The 24,451-nt window shown below is 39.9% G+C and overlaps 2 protein-coding genes across 8 annotated transcripts in view; one reads left to right on the forward strand and one right to left on the reverse strand.

Moving 5' to 3' along the window:
• The first annotated feature begins 3,006 nt into the window (after positions 1 to 3,006).
• cbr4.L (carbonyl reductase 4 L homeolog) lies at positions 3,007 to 15,003 on the forward strand. Of its 3 annotated transcripts, none has more exons than XM_041579382.1 (6): positions 3,007 to 3,067; positions 5,741 to 5,882; positions 5,965 to 6,082; positions 11,208 to 11,305; positions 13,165 to 13,299; positions 14,711 to 14,982. In XM_041579382.1, the coding sequence occupies exons 1-6, from the start codon at positions 3,053 to 3,055 to the stop codon at positions 14,887 to 14,889; spliced, it is 687 nt and encodes a 228-aa protein (XP_041435316.1). In that variant the 5' UTR covers positions 3,007 to 3,052; the 3' UTR covers positions 14,890 to 14,982.
• A 208-nt stretch (positions 15,004 to 15,211) lies between these two features.
• palld.L (palladin, cytoskeletal associated protein L homeolog) overlaps positions 15,212 to 24,451 on the reverse strand; it is a 214,722-nt gene continuing 205,482 nt past the window's right edge. For all 5 annotated transcript variants that reach the window (XM_018230932.2, XM_018230939.2, XM_041589224.1 and 2 more), the window contains 4 exons: positions 22,037 to 22,244; positions 19,779 to 19,944; positions 19,275 to 19,408; positions 15,212 to 18,166 (listed from right to left, as the gene is read on the reverse strand). In XM_018230932.2, coding sequence (XP_018086421.1) covers positions 18,000 to 18,166; positions 19,275 to 19,408; positions 19,779 to 19,944; positions 22,037 to 22,244 — 675 coding nt within the window. In that variant the 3' untranslated portion in view covers positions 15,212 to 17,999. The remainder of the gene's footprint in view (positions 18,167 to 19,274; positions 19,409 to 19,778; positions 19,945 to 22,036; positions 22,245 to 24,451) is intronic.

Below are 24,451 nucleotides of genomic sequence, written 5' to 3' on the forward strand. Positions count from 1 at the left end.
TCTTCTTTTATGCTTTACCTGCTTGCCCCGCCCCTTTTGTGACATCATTGGCAGGGCGGGTCGGCACAGGTCTATAAAAGAAAGCCAGTAGTCGGAGGTGGGCTTCGGGCACTACTAGCAACCATGCACTGATGAGTTGAATAAAAGACTGGAATATGATTAGGAAAGGTCTGAATAGAAAGATGAGTAATTAAAAGTAACAATAACAATATATTTGAAGCCTTACAGAGCATTTGTTTTTATATGGGGTCAGTGACCTTCATTTAAAGCTGGAATGAGTCAGAAGAAGGAGGCAAATCATTCAAAAACTATAAAAAGAAAAAATGGAGACCAGCTGAAGAGTTGCTTAGAATTTGCTATTGCATACAAAAGGTTAACTTAAGGGCTACTCATCCATTTAACAGATACATGCTGCATTTAAATTGTTAAATTTGACAATCCTATTTATTTGCCCCCCCCCCAAGATGGCAGGGCAGAGATTTCATTTCATGATCCAAAAGCAGGTGTAAAACATGCCCGGGTTGGATCATTATCAGTGATTGGAGTAGGGCAGAGGGCTAAGATTTGGAGTAAAACTTTTTTGTTTCCCTAGCAATCCAAAATGAAGGTCCATTAATGTAAGATATAGGGGGGGTGTATTTATAGGGACTTTTGGAATTGTGGCTGAATGACTGATACGCTCATATATGTGTAACCTTATTTAATAACTAAAGGGGAGGGACCCCATGACCAATGTAATAATATAGAACCCAGGAACCCAATGCTGTCACCATCTGCTCCAGGCCAGCCCTCCATGCGGCTAATGTTACTACCATACATCTAGTCGCTCCCCAGAGCCCATAGACAGACACACGGTGCCAACACTGTGGATTAAGCACTTGGACTGTCCCTTCAACAACCGTGCGTGCCACTGAGTTGCGTCCCGGTTCTGTAAAAAACACAGAATCAAACACAGCTTTTGCAGTGTCACACTAAAATGCCGGTGCCCACCAGAAAACCTTAGACTATAGGCCCACCTTTCAAACTATTATTCCTCCTCACCCACCTCTTTATTTTCCTAGTCTTTTACTTGCGACAATATCTTCCACACATCTTCCACAGCAGGTTTAAAACATCTATTTATTAGAAGTCCATTAAAACATTAGACAGAGCATTTTAGGATCAGTATGCTTTGACGTCGTCGTAGGCGTCAAAGCATACTGATCCTAAAATGCTCTGTCTAATGTTTTAATGGATTTCTAATAAATAGATGTTTTAAACCTGCTGGTGCTCCGTGTTTGGAAGATATTGTCGGAAGTTTTACACATCGGAAGCGGAACACGTAGCAGCACAGCGGATACACATCAGCGGGTCAGTGAGTGCTCCCTTTTCTCTCATTCTGCTTTTATATCTACTTGCTATACTCTATTCTTCCATTATAAAGCCCCTTAAAGACATAGGGAATGATCATGAAATAGGCCAAATGGTTAGAAGCAAGAGGGCCCACTGACACCTCGGCCCGTCTGGAGTTTTCCTGGTAACCCGGTCAGGGCCGACATCAGGGGGCACAGGGGGTACAAGTGTACCAGGCCCGGGGCAATTTGTGGGGTTGCAGATGTGTAGGCTTGGATATTCTTCACTTGTAGTGTAGATCAACTATGTATTATTCATTTTGTGTTCCAACCTGGGCTTCAAATCAAACAGGCTGAAATCTTCACTTAAATACAGTTGCTCCTAAACTATGGCAAGCAGAGGATCACGCAGCTGTTACTCCATATAATGCCCAGTTTTATGTGTCTAGGGCTATAACCTACAAAACCAGTTATTTGGAGTTTTACTGCGGCTGGAAATGTCGTGCTCCATGAAAGCTCTAGCAGAGAGTGATGGAACGTTGCTGGATGCAAGCAGCTGCGGCACCAGACTCATGATATTGGGCATTTCTGTGAAAATCATGTTAACTGCAACAGCATATCGCTAAATAATATGGAGAGAAAAATCCAAGGTTGAAGGGAAGAGCTTGACAAGAGGAGAATGGAAGTGGGCAATAGCCACAGAAAGCAAAAGTGCAACACACCCAATTAAGCAAAACCCCACAGCTGCTGAAAATCATAGGAGCCAAAGCACCATGTCCTTAAAGGATCAGTGACACTAATACATGAAAGTGTTTAACAGTAATGAAAATATAATGCAGTGTTGCCCTGCACTGGTAGAACTGATGTGTTTGCTTCAGAATCACTATTATTTTGGCCGCTCCAAAAAAGCTTTATATTCTTATTGGCTACGAAGTGAGCCACCTTCACTATCTGACATCTTTACTTATATGAACCAGCTCTGTTGGCAGGAAGCATTGTTAGTAAAAACAAAAGGAAATTACTCTAAAGAGTCATTTATACTTACCTGGTCTCCTTACTTGGGAATCTGTGACTCAAATGTTAGAGGTCAAATTACTCAATTCCTTCAATTATAAAATGTTACCATTTTTTTTTTCTGGGCAATTATATTTTTCCTAGAACAATGGATTTTGTTCTCTTTTCTTTTTAAATAATTATATTGATATCCACTGGCTTAGTTAGTTTAGTTAGTTTTTAGTTAGTTCGTTTTCGATATTGTCTTTTCTGTATCTGTATTGATATTCATTTCTTTTAAATATGTCAATATTAACAGGATAATTTTGTTTGCAGTAACTTTCCTAAGCTGCATATGTTCTGTATCAATTTGATTTGTATGGTTTAAAGTAAAATCAAATAAAAATATTTCATACTATTAGAAACACTATTATTGTTTATATAAAAAAGCTGCTGTGTAGCAATGGTGGAAATTGAAAAAAGACTATATGGCACAGGTTAAATAGTGGATAACAGATAACACCATTATGTTCTACAGAACTTATCTGCTGTGTAACCTGAGCCTTTTCTCCTTTGAATCAAGACCTGTCAAGCGTTTCTGCTATCTAGTTATCTGTGCTGTAAGGAGGGGCAGCCGTAGAATGAGCGAGCTGGGGACTGAGAGAGCCCGTGAGGGAGGGGGAGGGAGAAAGCTGGTAAGGGAGAGGAAGCAAGAGCCGGTAACAGAGATGAAGCAAGAGCCGGTAATAGAGAGGGGAGTGAGAGCTGATGAGGGAGGGGGAGTGAGAGCTGATGAGGGAGGGGGAGCGAGAGCCAGGGAGGGAGAAAGCTGGGAAGGGAGAAGGACTGAGAGTCGGTAAGGGAGCAGGAGGGAGAGTCAGAGAGGAAGGAAGATACATTTGATAAAAAATAAAAATAAATGTATATTGGTCGTGCTGCCACAATAATGCTCAGGATAGTGTATCTAAACACCACTTCATTTTTTTTAACAACCCCCTGCAATCTATATTGGTATCAAGTAGTGAAATGCCACATTTTTTTACTAACAACTTCCTGCATCCACTTATTTCAGCACTGAGGATTTCTTCATTACAACTAGATCAGGCAGCAGCAAAGCCAACTATGTGCAGCTGGGGACAGGCAGTGGGAGGGGAGGGTTTATCCCAGCTATGGCAGATTTCAGCCTGTCAGTCAGTGTTGTGACCACTTCCTGTGAGTGAATAAACAGACACTCCCTCATTTTAGCTCTGACTCTGAGCAGTAAGAATCTCTCTGCAGCTCTGATATAGTGACAGATTTAGGAGGTAAATTTCTTTCAAAACGCTTTTTTTTTTTTCTGCATCATTACACATTTTCGTTTGTATCCTCACTTATTCCTACTCTCAGGCATTCAACAAGGTCTTTTCCAGTCTCTCAGACTTTACGTACTTCTAATCTTGCAAACCTAATTCACATAATGCCAGCACCCTCCCTGCCTTTCTCATGTGCCCTCTGGAATGCACGGTCAATCTGCAATAAACTAACAGCAGTCCATGACCTCTTTATAGCTAAATCCCTTCACCTTCTTGCAATCACTGAAACATGGCTCTCCCCCTCAGACACTGCTTCACCTGCTGCCCTCTGCTATGGAGGCTTCTCACTTACTCACACTCCTAGACTGGGTGGCCGTCATGGCGGTGGGGTGGGATTTCTTCTCTCCCCCAAATGTAGGTTTCAAAATCGAACTACACGGACTTCTCTCTCCTTCACTTCTTTTGAAATTCACAGCATATGTTTGTTTTCTCCAATCTCTCTGCGTGTTGCTGTCATATACTGCCCCCCTGGTCCCAACTCCACCTTCTTGGATCACTTTGCTGCCTGGCTTCCATACTTTCTCTCCAGTGAGACACCTGCTCTCGTTTTAGGGGACTTCAACATCCCCATTGACAACTCTGCTTCTGCTGCCACCTCTAAACTTCTCTCTCTAACAGCTTCATTTGGTCTCTCTCAGTGGACCGACTCACCTACCCACATCGAGGGTCATGCTCTTGACCTTATATTCTGCCACTCATGCTGCCCATCCAACTTAATTAACTCACCCTTCCCTCTGTCTGACCATCATCTACTCTCCTTTCAGATACTGCTTTCACCTGCACCTTCACAACCATCTCTCTCTACCCACACGTACAGAAACCTTAATGCCTTTGAACCACAACAATTATCAACAGTATCAGCACAATCCATATCTCATATTAATACTCTCTCCTGTCCCAATATGGCAGCTTCTCTCTACAACGATGCCCTTTCAACAGCACTTGACTCCCTTGCACCTTCTACCACCCGTCACAGCCGGCCAGCTAAACCCCAACCCTGGCACACTAGTGTAACACGGTACCTCAGAAGATGTAGTAGATCAGCTGAGCGACGGTGGAGAAAGTCACGAACTGATCCTGATTTCATCCACTTCAAATTCATGCTCTCCTGCTATAACCGAGCTCTATCATTAGCCAAAGAACAATACTTCTCTTATCTAATATCTACTATGTCCTCCAAACCACAGCGACTCTTTGTCACATTTAACTCACTCCTATGCCCCCCTCCACTCCCTCCACCTATTAATGTTACCGCCCAAGACCTTGCTCATTTCTTTAATGAAAAAATCGATCTCATTAGGTTGAGCATACCATCCGACAACAATCTCAGACCAACGTGCAGCCCACTCACATCTACTTTGCACTCCTTCACCCCTGCAACTCTAGATGAAGTTAGCAAAACCCACGACCTGTTCCCTCGACCCCATACCCTCTCGCCTCCTCCACCCAATCTCTGATACACTCTCTCCTGCACTTACCCACCTATTTAATCTTTCATTCTCTACTGGTACCTTTCCATCCTTATACAAACATGCAGTAATCACTCCTATCCTCAAAAAACCTTCCCTTGATCCCAGCTCTCCCACTAATTATCGACCGGTCTCCCTTCTTCCATTCGCATCCAAATTACTAGAAAGGCTTGTTTACAAATGCCTGATCCAGCATCTCACTCACAACTCCCTCCTCGACCCCTTGCAATCTGGCTTCTGCCCTTCACACTCGACTGAAACTGCACTCACCAAAGTAACCAATGATCTTCTATTGGCAAAGTCAGTAAAGCACTGCGTATCTTGACAGCGCTATATAAATAAATGATGATGATGATTTGGGGGATATGAAATGTCCACTTTAATTTAAAGTTATAATTGGTGATAAGTTGCAACTATACAAACTACTACAATCTAGCAGGTAGGAAGCAGAATACCATTTTTTCTCTGGTCCCACAGAGGAAAGCTGCATTTTTTTCCTTTTCCCAGAATGTATATTGTAACATGGGCAAAGGAACCTGATTCCATTTGTGCTCAGAAGAATCTTGTATGCTAACGCTTATTATCTTGTTTCCAGATGAGCAAGGTGTGTGCTGTTTTTGGAGGATCTAGAGGAATCGGCAAAGCCATTGCAAAGTTATTGGCTCAGAAGGACTATAAAGTTGCAGTTATATCTAGAAACCTTGAAGTGGCTCAAGCAGCAGTAACAGAGATTGGAGGTGAGTCAACACATATCCCATATGATTTTATAACATGTGAATGGCACGTATTGATCATGTCCAATTTCTCTATGTTCTGAAGCTCACCTGGCCCTCAGCTGTGATGTCTCCAAGGAGAATGAGATCCAGTGCACATTCAAAGAAATTAAGAACAATTTGGGCAACATTGACTATCTGGTTAATTCTGCAGGCATCAGTAGGTAGGCCCTTTTCTTTCTCAAATCATTAGTCTGGATTTAATCACTTTGAGGCTTGTGACACACGGGCAGATTGAGGGAGATTTAGTCGCCTGAAGTTTCCTTGTGAGGCAACTTGGGAAAATGAAGTGCTGCGTGTGCTTTATCGCAGGCGACTTATTATTATAGCGGACGGGAAGACACGCAAAGGCAGTTTGGGGAGATTATCGCCCAGAAGAAGAGGCGATTAGTCGCCAGGCGACTAGATCTCCCCAAATCTGCCCGTGTGTCACAAGCCTTAGATAGTGGTTGTTTTGCACCTTCAACTTTTGCACATAAATCACATGATCAACTTTTGAGTAACAGTCTGACATACTGAAGCACAGGCTGCCGTGTATTGTAGTACAGGTATGGGAACTGTTATCCAGAATGCTCGGGACCTGGGGTTTTCCTGATAATGGATCTTTCCGTAATTTGGGTCTTCATGCCTTAAGTCTACTAGAAATTCATTTAAACTTTAAATAAACCCAATAGGCTGGTTTTGCTTCCAATAAGGATAAATTATATCTTAGTTGGGATCAAGTACAAGGTACTGGTTTATTAGTACAGAGTAAAAGTAAATAATTTTTAAATATTTGGATTATTTGGATAAAATGAAGTCTATGGGAGACAGCCATTCCGTAATTCAGAGCTTTCTGGATATCGGGTTTCTGGATAAGGGATCCTATACCTGTTCCGTTTTTCATATGACGTATGGTTTGACAATTACGCTGCACCCTGGGGATAATTAGAATTTGCACTCGCTATAGGCAAACTGATCTTGTACCTACAGCTATACTGGGTGTAGCCAAATATTTGTAGTAGCTTTTAAATTGTGCATTAAATGTCCAACAGTAAAGGCGCCATACACGGGCAGATTTAAATCGATTTGGCAGATTATCTGCCCATGTGTGGGGGCTCCTGACGGGTCCTCCCGATCGATATCAGGCCAAAAATTGGCCAGATATTGATCGGTCAAGTTTGATTTTTTTGTACAATCCAGAATCACATCGGCTAGTTGATGCGGTCCTGCGACCCGTCGGAGACCATTTGGATTCATCCGATATTGCCCAGCCATTAGCGGGCATATCAGGTTAAGATCTGCTCATTTTGTCTACCTTGCCATACGAGCGGATCTTAAAGTGTATGGCCACCTTAATGGGGTTATTTATTAAAGGTTTTTTTGTTTTTTTTACTATAAATTCCAAATTTTTTAGTGTAAAAAAAAAACTTGAATTTTTCACGATTATAATAAATTGTGAAAGGATGGAAAAAGTCAGAATCCGTAATTCCGGCATCTTAAACCAGCCGAGGTTGTCCCGAAGATATCTTGATGTGCATTGAGTTTTGTGCAAAAATTCAAAGAATTTGTGGTTTTCGGGAAAAATACAAAAAAAAAATAGATTTTTTTTTTGGGCAAAAAATTCATACAGTTCAAAATTTCAGCCGATTTTCACAATTTTCTAGGGTTTTTTTTCCCAAACAGGAAATTTTCGGTAAAATGCATTGATAAATAAAGGAAATTACCTTGCTTACTTGGTATATTTCAGAAAATAATTAAATAAATTCAGATTTTGATAAATAATCCCCTAATTGTTAATAAGTACAGACTTTTCATCTGTCCCTATAGACACTACTATTATAAAGGTGGTGTTGCATTAGGATTTGTTTCTGGTCTCTCTCTGCAAAATTTTTGCCAAAACAGTTTGATGACAAAACATAGAAAGTCACACGTTTGATTTCCCTTTCTAATGTAATCACTGCTGGCATGGTGCACAGCAATTATTGCCTGAATGTTCCCCAAGACTATTCCTGTTTTCCTTTGCCATGTAACACATCCAGCAGCAAAAAAAAAAAGTATATTATCAATCATTTATTATGCCATTTTTAACCCTATTGTATAGCTTAAAGGAAAACTATAGCCCAGAACAATGCAGGCCTTTATAAAAATACAGTGCATAAAACACTCCAACACTTCTTCCTGTTACAGTTAGAGCTGTAGTATTTCTGGTCAGGTGATCTCTGAGGCAGCACACAGACCATCACAAAATGGTGGATCAATGAAAAAGATGTAAAAGGCAATATTTACATTCTATTAAATCTTATTCTAGTTTGGTAAGATTATTAATAGGCCACTTAATTTGATATAAACTGTTGGTTAAAGATTAATTCTGAGGGTATAGTGTTCCTTTGACATACTTTAAAATTATGACTGTTTGGTCAGTCTGTCTTAAATAAGACATAGAGCATATCTAAAACCCCCTCCTGATCTTGTAGGCAATAATGAATAATATATGGTACTGGTTTCATTTTGGGCTAAAAATGTATATTATCATTAAAAATTGCCCCTTTATTGGAGTTCCCTATAGATCTGCTACAGTCCCTGTCCATGTTTCAAAAGAGGAGTGGGTGTGTCCTAACAGTCCCTGACAGAAGCACAATAGAAGGGGGATAGCCTATCACAGCCCTGCAGTCACACAAGCAAAGACAGGCTTCAGGTCAGTCTATCTGCTGATTGATTCCTATCCTACACTGTAGTTTGCTGAGTGCCGCTGACTTCCCTGCACAGCCTGGTAAAGGAGGCAGCAGGAAGTGGGACAGATGGGGTGCTAGTAGGAATTTTGCAGAAATTTTCAATAAATTAACCCGAAACGCTTCTTTTTAAGCACATTCCTTCTGTATTTAAAAGAGTGTAATGCACAGGCACATTCTTTACCAACGGTAGCCCTGCAATGGTTATATTTTTGAGCACATCCATAACCGCTCACCCCAATGGTGTTGCCAGAAAGAAAGACTGGAGAGCTTTGCAGCACTCTTATAGCAATGGAAGCCATTGAAGTACTGTTACATGTTTTTTTTTAAATAAGCTATTATACTGTGTGTGTGTGTGTGTATATATATATATATATATAATTATTTTTTTTCTTACATGGAAGGATGTGTTTAAAAGTAGGGTGATAAATGTATTTGATATGGCTCTAATAATTTTAATCTCCACCTCCTCCAGTCACTCTGCAGCTAAAAATCCATTTTTTCATTAATTTTGTTTATTGGGTACATGTTCAAGTGTCTAATTACATTTTAAAGTTCATAGTCTGGTGAATTTCCTATGTAATTACATATGATTATTTCCTCAGTAATCCAGAAGGTGGCAGTGCTCCACTTATAATAAAAAAAAACGTATTTCATAAGCTTTCCAGGCAGTAGGCAACTTTCATTTTAGTTTATATAGTAAGTAACCCGTAGCCAGTGTGGCACCTGCCTGTGACAGTAATGTTATCTGATTGTTATTTTTTCCTTCTTTTAATCTGAATGGTTAGTGGTAGGTTGTTACATTCCAACTAACTATCTTTGGTCATACAAAGAATAAAATCTGCACATCTATTTACAGCTTTAGTTATGGCTTTAGAGATTGGAGAACAGATCAGAGCAAATGTCTAATGGGAAATTCCTTACCTGAGGAGCTGTAGACCCAGGGATTTTAAATGAACCGGGTAACAAATGCTGCCTTTTGGCACTTTTTCTGACAAAAAGTCACGCGATTTCTCTCCCCGCCCCTAATTTGCATATGCAAATTAGGGTTTGGTTCGGCCTGGTAGAAGGATTCAGCCGAATCCGAATCCAGCTGATAAAGGCCGAATCCCGAACCGAATCCTGGGTTCGGTGCATCCCTAGAAATGAGAGCTTGTACATCAGCAGTAGTGAAGGAATGTGATACCAGATATTAGATTATCCCTTTAACCACCCATCCAGCCATTTCCAGCAGTACTACATGGATATGATTCATATTGAGTGATTATTGTTGGTGGTTCGTTATGAAGAATAGTAATGTATACTTGCACATTAATATTGTTTTATTGCCATATCCTTGATATATTTAAATAAATATTACTGGAAGGAACCATCTTGACACGCTGCCTGATTCACGTTAAATCGGCAGTTTGCACATGAGCTCCATACTGCAGAACATACTTTTCTACTATTTTTCTACCTCTGGGAGCACCTGGATAACACCTGAACTGGGAACTGGCACTTATTTGATAGTGTAACAAACTGTCATCTACAACCCTTTAATACCCCTCCCAATTGTGTCTGTTACCCTCCCATTTAGATTGTAAACCCTACAGGGTAAGGTCCTCTAGCCTTCGTCTCCTTGACACTGAGCACTTCATCTGTATTGTAATTATATTTTATATTTACGTGAATCGTATTTTTAATGATGCACTTACTGTTACTTTTTATTTCAATGACCCCTAGTTTGTTACTACTAATTTATTGCTTTGCCCTCAAGGAGCGCTATACAAATAAAAATATACATACATGCATTGTTTAAATGATGAAAAACCTATTGGGGTTGTTATTTCTTAAGCTAAACAGGGCAAAGGGAAATTGAAGGTACCTCGTGTTTGGTCCTTGCGATCTGATCATTTACCTTGCAAGAAGCAAACCTGGAGTAGCTTCATTTTGCCTGTTTGCCCAGATTAGCTCAAGAAATAACAAAAACCCTAGACGTTTGTGTGATTAAAACAATAGGCATAAAGTATGTTCAGCACAAGCCCTATGTAGTGAGCCCAAGTCAAAAATGGGGTATCCTGCCTTTTTAAGAGGGTGCGCTTCCTTTGCATCCACTTATGTAGGTGTGATGGTAGGGAAGATGATTCTTTGAATTCTCTATACCTGGGTTTCATGCCAGATGATCTGCTGTGATCCCTAGAGCCCACTCTGTGTAGGTGAGTTGCAGGAAGGATCAATTGTGGGAAGGGCAGTTGTGAAATATACCCTCCGGATCCTAATGGTGGCTGTGCTTTTCCCTGTTCTCTAGCATGGTATGTCATTTGCTAGGCTGCAGAGCAGTGAACCCTTCATCCTGCAATTGCTTTGATACCATTGGCAATAAACAAAAACTAACATTCATATTGCCCCTTAATTACTCTATTGAACATTTGTCAGCCTGTTTTCTGTTTATCCCATGGCTCGACATGAATTTTGTAGGGAGAAGCAACCACAGCTTCAGTTGGAACATCTCTATCGCGGCATTTGGTGCCCTTATAATCTTTTTACTTAAAGTGAGTCCATTGTTCTTTTCTCTCTCTGTTGATTTTCTTTCTAGAGATGCACTGTTACTAAGAACAAGATCTGAGGATATTATGTCTCTCCTCTCCATCAATCTGGTGGGCACAATTCAGACATGCAAAGTGGCACTCAAAGGTATGATTCAGCAGCAAGGAGGAGCCATCGTAAACATAGGTAACGGCACCAGCCTGTCTTCTGCTACTTCTTGTATCTTGCAACCTCTCTGTACTTCATTTATTGTCCTCTAGTTTCATTCATTCTCTTTTTTTTTTTTTTTTTATACATTTCTGTTAAAAGACTAACTTTATTGAAAAGTGTGGAGCTTGTTATATTCATTTAGGTTAATGAGTCAACTTTAAACAGAAGCAGCCATAGGTCTTTAAAATTGTTCTTCATAGGATAATTCACGGACATAGTGGAAAGCATATTCCAATATATGGCAATAATTACATAGTGGACATTTATTTCTTGTATTAGCAAGAAAGAAAGATACAAAGCAAAGAACAAGTGGGTTGTTAGGAAAAGGGGAAATGGAGTGAAGAGCAGAAGGTGAGAAAGGAAGAGAATAAAGGAGAAACAAAAATAACATAATGATTACAAAGAGCCGAACAAAAAAAAGGGGGGAGAATAATAAATATGAAATTTGTGTTTTTTGGATTATTTAGCTTTTTGTTTCGCAGCTCTCCAGTTTGCAATTGCAGCAGATATCTATCTGAATAAGAAAATGGAATATGACTAGGAGAGTAGCAAAAACAAGTTGAAGACACAATGCTAATTGCAAGTGGTGTACCTACGGTACCTCCAAGCTTTTTATTGTGCGGAATACCGCCAAACGTTTCAGGAGCCTCACGCTCCCTTCCCCAGTGGTTACGTGTACAAATGAAAAAACGGATAAACACCATACAAATAGCCATTAAGTGCCTCCATCCCCTCACATGTCCATATTGTCCAATCGGCGTGCAGAGAAACAGTGCGTCATTTTCATCAGTAGGATGTGGTATACGATCGGCTCGCTGCTTTCCGGAAATGATGTGATGCCAACCAAGACCTCACTGGGAGACGCCATCTTGCCAACCAATTCACGATCGTTTCTCTGCTTTCCGGAAATGATGTAATGCCAACCAATTGATATTGTGACAGCTGATGATTCACAGCTGTCACAATATCAATAAGCATCACTTGCTTGTCACATTGAAGATTAGTCACGACAGTTGAATACTAACTGGTTGGCATTTTTGCTATAGTTCCCCTTTAAGCTCCATGAGATACACAAGTTGTAAGCTTGAAGCGTTTCTTTACTGATATAACTGCACATACCCATGGTTTCAGGTAACAACCCATCTCATGTGTGACGCTTTTCGCCCATGTGCTGTGGAGCTTTATCTCCCATCATCCCCGGACAAGCAATGTCTGTTAGGGTCAGGCCACACGAGCAGATTCGGGGAGATTAGTCGCCTCAGCGACAAATCTTCTCTTCTTCGTTGCGACAATCTCCCTGAACTGCCTTCCCCCTGCCCTCCGCTGGCTAAAATGAAAATCGCCTGGGGCAAGGCACATGTGGCACTTTATTTTCTGAAGTCGCCCGAAGTTGCCTCACAAGCCCAGCCAGTGAGCATTAATAAATACTGCTACATTATAGGAAGAAGTGCCTAGCACAGGACCACTGATTCTAGGGGTGTATTGGGCACCCTGCTTGAACAAGTATCAGTAACACTTCTCATGTATTTTGTAAGGGAATTAATAACCTGTTCAGAACAGTGGCAGAAATGTGAGCTTCACCGTGTTTGTTTAACTTGGTCATTCTTCTATGTGCTATTTGTATTGTTTCTAAAATAAAAGCATTGGCAAATGATTCTGCATTAAAACAACATCCAGGTAAAGTGCCAATTCATTCATGTTGTTGGAGCCCATCCAGGTTAATGCACAAGGTTTCCCTAATGTTTGTATTTCTATTTCATCTTCTGCCGTTGTTTTATTCTTTCCTATTATTGTAGGAAGCATTGTTGGTCACAAAGGAAACATTGGTCAGAGTATTTACGGTGCCAGTAAGGAAGGGTTGATTGGATTCTCCAAGTCCCTCGCTAAAGAAGTGGCAAAAAGGAACATCCGAGTTAATGTAGTTGCACCAGGTAAGACTGGGCCAAACACTCTTCTCTCTTCACTAAATACAGTTTATTTAACCTGGCCGCTAACACTGACTGATCATTTTCCAAAAATACTAGACGAATGAAAAGACTTCACAGGGTCAGCAACCAAACGGGTCCTCTGAGGGCTTTAAAGAGCCCAAATCACAGCTGAGTATGTTAAATAGACTTTCACCTCTGGGTAGGGTTGCCACCTTTTCTGGAAAAAAATACCGGCCTTCCTATATATTTATCTTTTTTCCCTATTAATAACATTGGGATCAGCCATTCATTTTTTTATCATTATTCTGTACAAACGAAGTGCTCCCTGTTTAGCGACCAATATGCAGGAAACTACAGTATGAGTTATTTATCAAAGTCCAAATTTATCTCCATATTTTCTGCTACAAACGCCGATGAAATCTGCTTGGGTTTTTAACACTTATTTATTATTACATTTTTCCGTAAATTTACTTTGCCCGAAAAAAAATTAGATTTTCATGATTTTGTCAGATTTTTTATCCGATTTTTCACTATTTTTTTTCGGATTTTTCACCTGAAAACTCAGATTTTTGCCTGAAAACTCTGGAGGTATAGCACGAAACCCAGTGCACATCAAAAAATCATTAGGACTTCTCCCATTGACTTATATGCAACGTCGATAGTTCTGAAATGCCGGATTTTCAGATTTAGTCTTTTCCATCCTCAGGGTTTAATAAATTCCAAAATATTTGTGATTTTTTAAAAGTCTGAAGAAAAATCATGAATTTTTTGTGATTTTTGCATTTGGAGTTTAGTAAATAACCCCCTAAGGGGCACATTTACTTAGCTCGAGGAATAGAATAGAATAAAAAATACTTTGAATCTCGATGTGTTTTTTGGCTACTTCGACCATCGAATTGGCTACTTTGACCTTCGACTTTGAATCGAACGATTAGAGCTAAATATTGTTCGACTATTCGATAGTCGAAGTACTGTCTCTTTAAAAAAAAAACTTTGACCCCCTACTTCGCCAAGTAAAACCTACCGAACATCAATGTTAGCCTATGGGGGAAGGTCCCCATAGGCTTTCTAAAAAATTTCTGGTCGAAGGAAAATCATTTGATCGATGGATTAAAATCGTTCGAACGAATTGCGCTAAATCCTTCGACTTCGATATTAGAAGTCGCAGAATTTAACTTCGACAGTCGAATATCGAGGGTTAATTAACCCTCGATATTCGACCCTAAGTAAATGGGCCTCTTAAGTGTTTGAAGTCACAGCTGGTTTCTACTGCTGAAGTATCTTACATAGCTTTAATGACAAGGCCACAATTTTCCATAAAATGTCAAAGGAATATTTGCATTTTTACAGAATCAGCTCATTGGTTTTTGCACAGAGGTTGAGTGTTGGGTTATATATCTCTTCTATGTTTCAGGTTTCATTCACACTGATATGACTTCAGGTTTAAAAGAAGATTCCCTAAATAAAATGATCCCCTTGGGCAGGTTTGGAGAGCCAGAAGAAGTTGCCCAATCAGTCTTGTTCTTATTGGAATCCCCTTATATCACAGGACATGTTTTAGTGGTTGATGGTGGCCTCCAGCTGCACCTTTAGGTTTTTTTTCATCTTCTACAAATACAAGGTATATTGAAGCATATATATCCTTAATGGTTTAAAGTTGTATATTGCATATTTTAATTACTGTACGTTCAAATAAATGTAAGAATAATATATATATATATATATATAGTATTATTAATATAATAACATCATGTCATCCTATGTGGTCAGCTCTTGATTTGTGCAGTTTTCATAATGAAGCAGGTCTGAAAGATCTAAGCTTTACAAAACCTATTCGTGCTTAATGGTTGTTTCATGGATGCCCCGCGTTCAAAGTTCTGCAAAAAAAAAAAAAGAATTCCTCCGCACCAGGATGAAAAGTTTTGAAGAAACAATCTTTATTTAAATCCTTGCATAGCAATTGTCTTAAAAACCTTCCCCACAAAAAAAAAACCTATCATCTTTTGTCCATGGCATTTAACACACATTCATGTTAACCTCTGAACAGTCTCAAAATTGTTACATTACTCCTAACAGACGGTGGCACTTAATATAAATACGTATAAATGGAAGCATGATAATGCTAGTGAAAAAAAAAATCAACCATTACCTAAATAAGTCACATTAACAGAGGCATTTGTAAGATAGAAAAGCACTACGGGCCTTGTCTAAAAGTGATGCTATTAGTCCTTGACTGCAGTTATTGTGTTACGTGGTGACAAAGTAAAATGTGGTGCAGTGGCTCTTGTATTAGTCGGTCCACTACAGTAGAGGCTCCCACATATTTAAATATAAACAAGTGTCAGTGCAGGAGGGTCATCTTATATTTTCTATTCCATACTGATATCTGGGACTGACACTAGGAAGCCAACAGTCACACTAAAGTGACTGACATCAAAGCGAATATGGAACTAGCAGAAGCCCTTTCTAAGGGAATACTGGAAATCTATTGTTTGTGGGTCTCATGGCTGGATTTGTTAACCCCTTAACAGCGCTGTCCAAATCCAAACCAAGGGTCATTGCAATAAAAGAATCGAAATCTATTCCTACAGCCGAGAGGTCCTTGGTGGCTCTTATTTTATATCCCGTTACTGAAAGCCTTAATATCTGACCTGTTGAATCCAACAACCCTGGATTAATACAAAGACATAACAAACGTGGCCTGGGAAGCTCTGGGGTTCATATATACATATATATATATATTATATATATATATATATATATATATATATATATGTGAGACATGGTAAATAACTGTTTAAAATTAGCACCAATATTTCTACTAGACTATTGCACTACATTAAAGGCGACTAACTTGCATGTAATAAAATATATCTATACAGCAATGCATATAGTGAAGGATATAGGTTTAAAAAGAAACAAACAAAAAGTACATATGTAGTGTAACCGAGATAAAGCAGGTCAATATTTATTATAAATAATAGAGGCTATAGGTGCTTCATACACGGAATACAGTGTTTTTCCTTTTCTGGGTTTCGTTGTCGTACCGTCAATGGCTTATTCGCTTGTATTTTTCAGGCATTCGGAAACTGTTTGAGGGTTTTTGCCTCTGGTTATGGTATAGGCAAGACTGCACCGCTTGGTTTAAAGTGAGTGCTATTCTGAGCACCAGAGAAGATTGCAAGCTCTTGTGAGCACTTGCCTTTTGCTATATGTAAGGGGCTGAACAGAACAATATTTTTATTATTTATCTTTTCTGCCCAATGCTGGGGGAATGCTGCAGCTCAATAAATAAGAGGTTCTGAGCAACCGACCAAGCAAATGTGTCAGTTCAGAGCGTTTCAGAAGTGGCGTCAAGTCCGTTATTTTGTATCTGAAATAAAATACTAATGATGCCGCGCCTTGTCTCAGGGCCTGCCAGTCTATGCAATTCTAACGTCTCTGCCAATTGCCATAGAACTTCATGATTTCATATGGAAAGCACAAAAAAGGTAAGATATATTTACCTTATGGAGATTTCCTATAGGAGCCAAACCTACTTCCCTTTATCCCTTCTGTAAATGTTCACTGGAGAGGCCTGGCCTTCCCCACGCATCCATTCTATACACTTGCATGAAGCATCTACACTATTGTATCCTACTACTCTGCTTGAGCTTTCCTTTTATAAAATATGGATTCTATTTCTGTATTTGTACCCACTGCTCTTTCTTCCTACTATCCATGTGCATTCCTGGGACTACTTCATTACTTTTCATGCTTCTTTATTGGGTTACGTCATTTTAAAACAAGGGGGTGTCATGTCTTAGCCCCACATTCTGCACTTTCCAGAAGATTATAGGCCCCCTGGGAAGAGGCCGGTGTATTGTTACCCATTCTGTGAACTTTCACACTTCCCTTTCGTTGAAAGTCGACAAATTGCTTCTTGTTTAATGTGACTTATAACTATATTAAATGCATACTACATTTAAGAAAAAAAAATCAAACTAAATTTGAAAAGTTCCTAGGCCTTTTTTTTGCTTTCCAAATGTCAGAGTATTGCACATAAAAGGAGTCAGAATTGTCATATGCTGGTTTCATGACCCATAGAGTGACAGAAGGCACTGTCCTCCATCATGTCCGATCTAAGGGCCCCGGAGCTGGATGGCAGCCATCATATCCATAGGATGACAATAGCATTTGTGTCAGTGACTTTGTATACGTGAGAGTCTCACTGTTTATGTAATGGCAGAATGCAAAAAGGCACTAATTTATCAACTACAATGCAAGAACATTTATATACACAAGTAAAATGCATTACCCTCAGACTTTATGTAAAGTAGCGGATGAATATTTTTGGCACACATAAAGATGTGGAAGGCTGGTTGTGTGTTGAAGCACTCTAACACTAAGCATGGAACACTGCTTACACTAAGAAGGCTTGTTTCTCAGAGGTGGGTATGCATAGTAAGGAAAAGACCCTTTTTTTTTTTCTTTATAACAAAGCAGAACAGTAAGTGACACTTTGGTGCCATGAATGTGGCAGCTTGAATTCTGCTATATCCTATTTCTAGTCTGCTTATGCAAAAAGTAAATAGTTGAGCAAGTCCTGATGAGTACAGCGGAAGGTCTGTCTGACTAAATACATGGGGGTATAGCCAGGCAACGGCTGGAGCTTTCAGTGTATTCCTTCTGTGGCCACTTTGCAAAGGTCCCACTCGTCCAGTCTACAGATCTTCACTCTCCACCAGCGCTGGCTGTAAATACACAGGGTTTGCTTCAGGCAGGAAAGCCGCTTTGATGTCCAGGCCTTGGTCGGAAAGTGCTGCGTATCGACTCGCTGATGGACGGACCTTTCTTGTCTTTGGGGCAAGAGATTGTTGATGCCATTGGGCTGGAGACACACAAAAGCACGTCAATCTATTGGAAAGAACCACCACTTCCCACATACGTGAGTATGGTAAAAGCTCTACCTATGGCAAACCAACCAACCAACAATGGTGTTCTGAACTGTGACCTGTTTGAGCACAGCGACAGACAAGAAATTTCATTTTTTTTTAATAAACACTGCTCATTATTAATGGTAGGGATGCACTGAATCCACTATTTTGGATTCTGCCGAACCCCCGAATCCTCTGCAAAAGATTCGGCGAATACCAATCCGAATCCTAATTTGCATATGCAATTTAGGGGGTGGGAAGGGGAATTTTTTTTTTTACTTCCTTGTTTTGTGACAATAGGTTATACGATTTCCCACCCCGCTACTAATTTGCATATGCAAAAAAGGATTCAGTTTGGCTGATCAGAAGGATTCGGCCGAATCCTGCTGATTAAGGCCGAATCCCAAACCAAATACTGGATTCTGTGCATCCTTAATTAATAGTCATACGGAAAACGAATGCTTGGGACTTGTTGTTTCCTAGATAAGGGGTCTTTCCATAATTTGGATCTCCATACCAGATCATAGTCTACTAAATAATAATTTAAACATGAATTAAAACCGAAAAGATTGTTTTGCCCCCAACAAGGATTAATTATACGTAGTTGGGATCAAGTACAAGGGTACTCTTTTTTTATTATTACAGAGGAGAAAAGGAAATTCTTTTTAAAAATGCACTCTACGGGAGATGGCCTTCCCATAATTAGCTTTTTGTATAATGGGTTTCTGCAAAACAGATCCTGTACTTGTACCAAGATCTCTGCTGCTGGTGGTAAAAAACGTAAATCAATGGTAAAGACATAGGGGTATATTTATCAAAGAGTGAAGTTAGAGATCGCCACTGTGAAATTCCGCCACTCTCCATTCATTTCTATGGGATTTTTAAAAGAATATTTATCAATGGGTGAAAGTTCATCCTTTGATAAATATGCCTTTCAAAGTCCCATAGAAATGAATGGAAAGTGGCGGAATTTCACTCTAGGGGACTGTGGCGATCTCTAACTTCACTGATAAATATACCCTATAGTCTTGGCAAATATATGAAACTAGGAGCATTACTTACTGTGTACGTCCAGTCTGGCAGTACAGGACACAATACCAGCTTCGTTCTTTGCTGACACAGTGTACCAACCAGCATCCTCCTTTGTGGCGCCCTGAATTAGTAGGCACAAGTAGCCATAGTTATCCTGATGCATGCTGGGGAATAAAAATCATACAGAAGGTAAATATTAACATTTTTAATACGATGAACTATACAGAAAATGACCTGCCTGAAAACTAAATAAGCAGCAAATAATATTCTTCCATCTTAATTTAAATTAACAGAGTGTAATGCCATTATATCATTATACACATGTAGTTTAGTGAACCCGACCCGGACCCGCCCTCCCACATCTGACTTCCTTTTATAGACCCGCCCCCACCAATGATGTCACAAAAGGGGCAGGGCGAGCAGGCGTGCAGCTATAAACCCGTGAAGAGGAGTGCGAGGATGATCTGACCCGCAGGTATCAGTCCGACCTGCACATCACTAATGTACTTATATATCATATATTTATATAACCACCTGACTCTCTCTGTGCTGTAGGTGAGCGACTCGTTCTCCTTCTTCCAGAATATCTGTGGAGGGGGCATGCCACTGACACGGCACTCCAGTCTCACGGGGTATCCTTCAGCAACGCCGGTATTTTGAAGCTTTTCAATAAACACAGGGGGTTTATGGGCATCCTTGGCTGTGGGGAAAAAAATGGAGAAAAAAGCCATTACTTTATATTTCCCAACAGCTTGAATATTCGTTCTGCCAGTGAAAGGGTTAAAAAGAGCTCCATAAATGCAGAATAAGACAATGCGCACGACTCGCTCTAAACAAACGGAAACCCTGCCAAGCGCTACTTCAAACAGATGACAACCAGACCCAGCGCAATACTTTCCAGCCCCTTTTTGTTGCCAAAAAAGGTCTTGAGGTGCTGTTTTGCACGAGCAGAGATATCTGGCTTTCCACATCCGCCTGTGTTTTTCATCGGAGCAGAAGCCATAAACTCAATGCACTAAAATAGCTGTGAGTTTCAATGTTTGTGCCAAAGAATAACAGGGAGTCCCCAAACTCCTTGACAGAAACAAAGCAGCTCTGCTCCGGCTGTTGTCCCCATGGCTACCAAAGGAACACATCAATAGCCGCTTTACTGGGACCCTGCCGAATGGAAAAGCTGCTTTACATGGACCTGCACATCTAACGTTGTGTGTCGTGTGAATCACTTCATGGAATAAATTCCCTGCCACAAAAGAATGGAAATCAAGGGACAGGTATGGGATCTGTTATCCGGAAACCCCTTATGCAGAATTATGGGAAGGCCGTCTCCCACAGACTCCATTGTAATCAAATAATTCAAATTTTTTAAAAATTATTTGTTTTTTCTGTATAATAAATAAGGATAAATATAAGTACAAAGTACCAGGCAGTGAATCCAAACTAATGTTAAATTTTAGATATGAAGATCCAAATTATTATTATTATTAATAATATTATATAATTATTATAATTTATATAGCGCCAACATATTGCGTAGCACTGTGAAAATAATCCAAAGAAACCCCAGGCCCTAAGCATTCTGGATAACAGGTCCTGTACCTGTATTACACCCAGAAATAATAATAATAATAATACCACTTTTCCCAACCACTTTTCCCAACACATGGAAATATTGGTAAAGTATTAGTTGGAATTTGCAAAATATGAACGATATAAAGATGAATGAGTTCCTCACAGAAACAACACACATACTGGTATAATAACTGGCCTCTGCCAATATGAGAATGTGTGGATTGTAAGCTTCACTGCAGAACCTTGGGGATATTTACTAATCATCCTGGACTGGAGTGAAAGAGCACTAAAGGGTGCAAAAGTCTAGCACCTACAGTATATTTACTGGCTGCAATAGGCTAGGTGGTAAGTACAGGGCTCCATTGTGACCTGCAACCATCAGCACCCCGTTACTTGTATATCTGAATAGAGAACAGGTTAGGGAGAAGATGGAAGGTGTGTTTATCTGCCCCACATGAATACAGTGCCACCAAACACAAACTGCACTGTTTTCATGGGGCACAACTAGGTCTCTGTGCTTCAGTTTATCATTGCAGTAGGGTAAAATGGCACTTGCTGCTTCTAGAGCTTTTCTGAATAACCAATACAGTAGCCATATAATGAGATGAAATGCTCGGTGTCCTGGCTATAAACTGTCTGCATAAGTGCAAATAAGTGGAAAGTAGTAAATTGCTCTGGTGTCTCATAATGCCAGTTCTTCATAAAAAATACACCTCTTTTCCATTGTGTACACATTCCTTATGCTTAGTAAAGGTCATGTTTTGAATTTCTTTTGGATGATACTGTGTATATGTGATACCTGCTATACCAGTTGTCCTGGCTGTACTAGACACAAAAGCTTAGGGCAGAGACACACAATGTGATTTTGGAAAACTAGTCGTCCAGCAGCAAAACGCTTCTTCTTCGAGCGACTAATCTCCCTGAACTGCCTTCCCGCCAGCTAGAATGTAAATCGCCAACGGGATGGCACTTGGGTCGCTTTGGCTTTCCAAAGTCGCCTCGTGAGGCAACTTCAGAAAACTATGCGTTCCGAGTGCCATCCCGCCGGTGATTTACATTCTTGACGGTGGGAACGCATTTCAGAGAGATTAGTCGCCCGAAGAAGAAGCAATTTGTCGATGGGCGACTAATGTCCAGAAATAGCAGCGTGTGTCTCTTCCCTTATAGATAACAATGTAAGCCCATAAGGTGCATTGCTTTGATGTACAGTAGGTGCTACATACCTGCAACAATGAGTTCTAAGGTGAATGAATTCTGCCCTGCACGATTTGAGGCAACACAGGTGTATATTCCAGCATCTCTGGTGGTGACAGGTTCAATGACCAATGAGTGAACGCCATTCTCCCTCACCAGCATTTTGTGCGAGTTATCAGGACGGATGGGTCTTCCATTCACTTCCCAGCTGAGATCTGGCGTTGGCAAGCCACTCACCTAAGGGTTGAATCACAGAATTCCAATATTGGTAAACACGAACAGAGCAATGGTTCCTCGCTATTAAAGGGGAAGTAAAGTCTAAAATAGAATAAGGCTAGAAATGCTGTATTTTGTATACTAAACATAAACGTGAACTTACTGCACCACAAGCCCAATCAAACAAATGTAACTTTGTTAAACATCTGTGCAAGACCAATACTATGCACATGCTCAGTGTGGTCTGGGCTGCTTAGGGATCGTCGTAAATGATCAAAACAGCACAAGTCAAATAATATCTGCCAGAAGCTAATACAGCAAGACTGCACTGGGTCCGGTGTTGTCATGTCATCTAATGTGGATTTTATAGTTTTTGTATTGTTTAATACAAACTTTCTCCAACTCTGCAGAACCAGTGGCTGCAGCAAAATAATCCTCCAAACAGAATCCCAGTTTATCTGTTTAAATCTGGCTCCATGATCTTTGTCCCTGCAGCTGGAGTTGGAAACAGTAAAGGGGAAAAAATAAAATCCAATACAAATCTCTACATCTCCCACTGCTCTACAGGGAAACAAACAAAGCTGCTTGAGTTCTGCATGGCTGGGAAGTAAGGTGGGGGCTGCTCCTGCTGTTTAAAAGTATGATTGTTTCCCTGCAGAGCAGTTAGGGACTGTCTGACAATTCCTATCCACAGCAGTAATGAAGTGGGAATTCCACTGCATACAGTCAGGTTTCTTTAAAAAAATTAAATTTTAGAAACCATGACTAAAGTCACAAACTCTAAAACTACGAATGTCTTGACATATATTAAAATATCTGGATAAAAAAAGCATGAATGGAAAATTTCGCAAAAACATAGGAATAACTCGAACACCTATAAAAATTTGAGTTTTTCTGACAATTCTTAAAATATGAAAGCCTCTAAAAGTCCGAATAGATTTAGAGCGGTCCAATAGGATCAGCACAGCTCCCGTTGACTTCTATAGGACCTCGACCACTTTTACCTGGTGAAGTTTTGTATTAGAGACTTTGGTGGTTTTACACTTAATAAATCTTGAATTTTTAGAGCTTTTTCAAAAAAATTTGAAAACCACAAATTCTTAGAGATTCATGGAAAAAAAATTGAAATTGGATCGTTAGTAAATGACCCCCTTTGCTTCCTTGACAACAAAAAGACTGAAACTTACTTCCCAGATTCAACTTTCCATGTAAATGGTTTGCAAGCAACGTGTAAAGATAAATGTGTGGATTACTCGTGCAGACCCCTCCAATGTATATGTGAGTACAGCTCTATGAACTGCGTGCGACTGGGCCTCCTAGAGCCTAGCAGCAACTCTGTTATCAAGGGGCCACACTCAGAACAATTAGATATATAATACTTGTGTGAAGAGCCTTAATACAGGTTAATTGCCTTTTCCGAGAAGGAATGCTTTCATTAGTGCACTATTTGTGTAAATAGCAATAATGTTGATTGAGGATTTCTGAATATGGCTGCCAGGGAACAAGTGAGGCCATTAGTGACTAACTCACCTGTCCCTTATTAAAGGCTAAGCTAATATTAACATTACACTGAAATAACCCTTAACCATTCTATAAATAAACCTGCAACATCAATATAAGGCACATTACGGCACTTCTATAAATACCCTTTTATATAACGGCTGCAGCTTTGCTTTCCAGCATTAGGATCTGTACACATGATTCCATTTTTTATGCCTCTTGAGCAAAAGTGAATGGAAAGGAAAATAAAGCTGGGCTTATTGGCTCCGAATGTTAAACCGTATTTATGTTAGACATGAAGCAAATCCAGAATTCAGTTCATGATTCCTAAATCACTTGCTGGACTCAGATCCGTCCAAATCGTTCTTGTTCAGCCAAACAATGTGACATCACAGCTAAAAGCAGCACATTTATTTCTGATTTTATTTTGTTCACATTTAAATATGAAAACTAAGGATTTGATTTAGTATTTTGGTGCATTCTTTGTAGTTTTGCATTCATTGCTGTTTTAATGGATAAGGCATAATGTAGTACAGGTATGGGCAGGGCCAGATTTGACAGGCCGGCACCCCTTTCTGAATAACAGATCTTTCTGTAATTTGGATCTTCATGCCCTAGGTCTACCAGAAAATCACATAAACATTAAATAAACCCAATAGACTGGATTTGCTTCCAATAAGGATTGATTATATCTTAGTCTGGACCAAGTAAAAGGTACTGTTTTATTA

The sequence above is a fragment of the Xenopus laevis genome, chromosome 1L, assembly GCF_017654675.1.
Source record: "Xenopus laevis strain J_2021 chromosome 1L, Xenopus_laevis_v10.1, whole genome shotgun sequence".
In the NCBI taxonomy this organism is placed as follows: domain Eukaryota; kingdom Metazoa; phylum Chordata; class Amphibia; order Anura; family Pipidae; genus Xenopus; species Xenopus laevis.